Genomic DNA, 2,324 nt, shown 5'->3' on the forward strand with positions numbered 1-2,324 from the left:
TTTGCTGGCTATTCGAATCATGTACATACCTCTATTAAATTTGGTCTAAAGCTTCACGATTCAATGTTTCAAATGGGAAAATTTATATCGAACTGCCAACCTAACCTAACTCCTCTATATGGGACCTGGGATTAATAAAATAATGTTAAAAGATATACATACATATATGTATTTATTTATTTATTGTAATATACATGTATTTATATATTTATTGTAATATATGTCATTTATTGCGGTAGGATTAGGAAAGTTTGTGTGCGCGCGCGCGTGTGTGTGAAGAGGGGCGGGGGGGATTACTTTTTTATTTATTTAGTTATCTAAAGTAGTTCAGATACAGAAAGGCCGTGATCATGCTTTGTCATGCCATACTTTAATACTCTACTTTACACCTACCTGAAGGTAACCTACACTTCTTGTCCTTCAACTTACTATATGATGATGTCTGGATCATTAAGAGAGAGGCCACCAGCCACTCCTCTCACACAAAACCCTTTCTCACCAACTCACATCTAGAAGCAATTAGGGTCACAGCCCCCCAACTCTCATCTATCTCACCCTTTACTCATAACCCTATAAATGCCCATCTCAAGGCCTCACTAGGGCCGGCCATAAGCCACACCACCACTATCAACAACAACAACAACAACAACTACTACTACTACTGCTGCTACCACTACTACTACATGGGTAGGTCTCCTTGTTGTGAGAAAGCTCATACTAACAAAGGAGCATGGACTAAAGAAGAAGATGATCGACTTATTACTCACATCCGAGCACATGGTGAAGGGTGTTGGAGGTCTCTTCCCAAAGCTGCTGGCCTTCTTCGATGTGGCAAGAGTTGTAGACTTCGTTGGATCAATTATTTACGACCCGATCTCAAGCGTGGAAATTTCACCGAAGAAGAAGATGAACTAATTATCAAGTTACATAGCCTACTTGGTAACAAGTGAGTCTATATATGTGCCCATGGCTCAAAATATTGAATGTTTCAGATTATCTTGGAATGTTTTAGGAATTTCTCGAGAATCTACCCATTGAATTATATTACCCAAATATTCTAATTCAATTTCTTAATGGGTAGTTCTTGTTTTATTTTTTATTTTTTATATAGGTGGTCTCTTATAGCAGGAAGACTGCCAGGAAGAACTGATAATGAGATAAAGAATTATTGGAACACTCACATAAGGAGAAAATTGTTAAGCCGAGGAGTCGATCCAACGACACATCGATCAATCAATGAGACAGTATCGGATGCTAAAACGATATCTTTTGCTGCTGTTTCTGTTTCTAAAGAAGATGAGAAGATTAATGTTGTTGGGTTTGAATGCAAAGAAGAGAAAAGCCCAATTGAAGAAAGATGTCCAGACTTAAATCTTGAGCTTCGAATTAGCCCTCCTTATCAACAACCATTAGAGCAATTGAAGAGTGGTGAGAGGAGAAATCTTTGTTTCTCTTGCAGTTTAGGCTTGCTGAATAGTAAGGATTGCAGTTGTACTAGTAGCAGCAGCAGTAGTAGTAGTAATGGTAGTGATTTCTTAGTGTTGAAGGGTGGAATCTTGGATTATAGAAACTTTGAGATGAAAAAAAATTGAATTGGGTTTGATTATTTAGATGAAAAGTTAATACAGAAGAGAAAGAGAGATTGTTATTATGTGTAAATCTCTTTATTTTTCTAGCTCTTGTTATGAATTGTATAATTATTAGCACATAATACAATATTAGTTTAGTTCATTTAGATAATTTGGTGGAGTGTTTTGTACTTTTCTGCCATGGGAATTATTATGTTTTGTTTTGTTTTTATTGTTCTTTTATTCAAACAAGTATGGTGTCTTGGAGATGAATTAAGATTGGAATGCAACTAGATAATTAATAAATAATAAATTAAAGCTGAAAGAGATTCTTAATTGGTGTGTTCAAGTCCTTTGTTCTTCTATATTGTACAGCTATCAGCCCAACATCCAAGTGGATGTGATTTATAAATTACAATCTAGGCAGATTCATCAAATATTAGGGTCCCCAACATGAATCTTTTTTGTCCGTTTATATATATATATATATAAGTATATATATCTCATGTCCATGCATTTGTCTGGAGATCTTTTATTACTACCTCAATCAAGGATTGGCTTGTTAAATTAATTTAAAACATTTGGTGGATATTTTTCCATTTATAGAATGAATGATGAATTTTTGTAAAGGGTTCTTTTTAATTTTCTTTTATTATCACTGTTTTTTCAAAATTTTAATCTCATACAATATGGATATTTTTTATGTTTATTTTTTTACTTTTATTTTGCCCTTCTTCAAATTTTTATAACTAAAAT

The 2,324-nt window shown here is 34.0% G+C and overlaps 1 protein-coding gene across 1 annotated transcript; it reads left to right on the plus strand.

Moving 5' to 3' along the window:
* Positions 1-316: 316 nt before the first annotated feature.
* On the plus strand, positions 317-1,731 carry LOC147408727 (myb-related protein 308-like). The gene is made up of 2 exons (XM_086421226.1): positions 317-946; positions 1,112-1,731. The coding sequence occupies exons 1-2, from the start codon at positions 684-686 to the stop codon at positions 1,590-1,592; spliced, it is 744 nt and encodes a 247-aa protein (XP_086277352.1). The 5' UTR covers positions 317-683; the 3' UTR covers positions 1,593-1,731.
* The last annotated feature ends 593 nt before the right edge of the window (positions 1,732-2,324 follow it).

This window comes from Akebia trifoliata, chromosome 2 (genome assembly GCF_017979445.1).
Source record: "Akebia trifoliata isolate Shusen 1 chromosome 2, ASM1797944v1, whole genome shotgun sequence".
In the NCBI taxonomy this organism is placed as follows: domain Eukaryota; kingdom Viridiplantae; phylum Streptophyta; class Magnoliopsida; order Ranunculales; family Lardizabalaceae; genus Akebia; species Akebia trifoliata.

What these genes read in the sequence shown, in the direction of transcription:
- LOC147408727 (XM_086421226.1), top strand. Translation starts at nt 684, where the DNA reads ATGGGTAGGTCTCCTTGTTGTGAGAAAGCTCATACTAACAAAGGAGCA. An exon ending in CATAGCCTACTTGGTAACAA is followed by an intron (nt 947 to 1,111) that starts GTGAGTCTATAT and finishes TTTTTTATATAG; the next exon opens with GTGGTCTCTTATAGCAGGAA.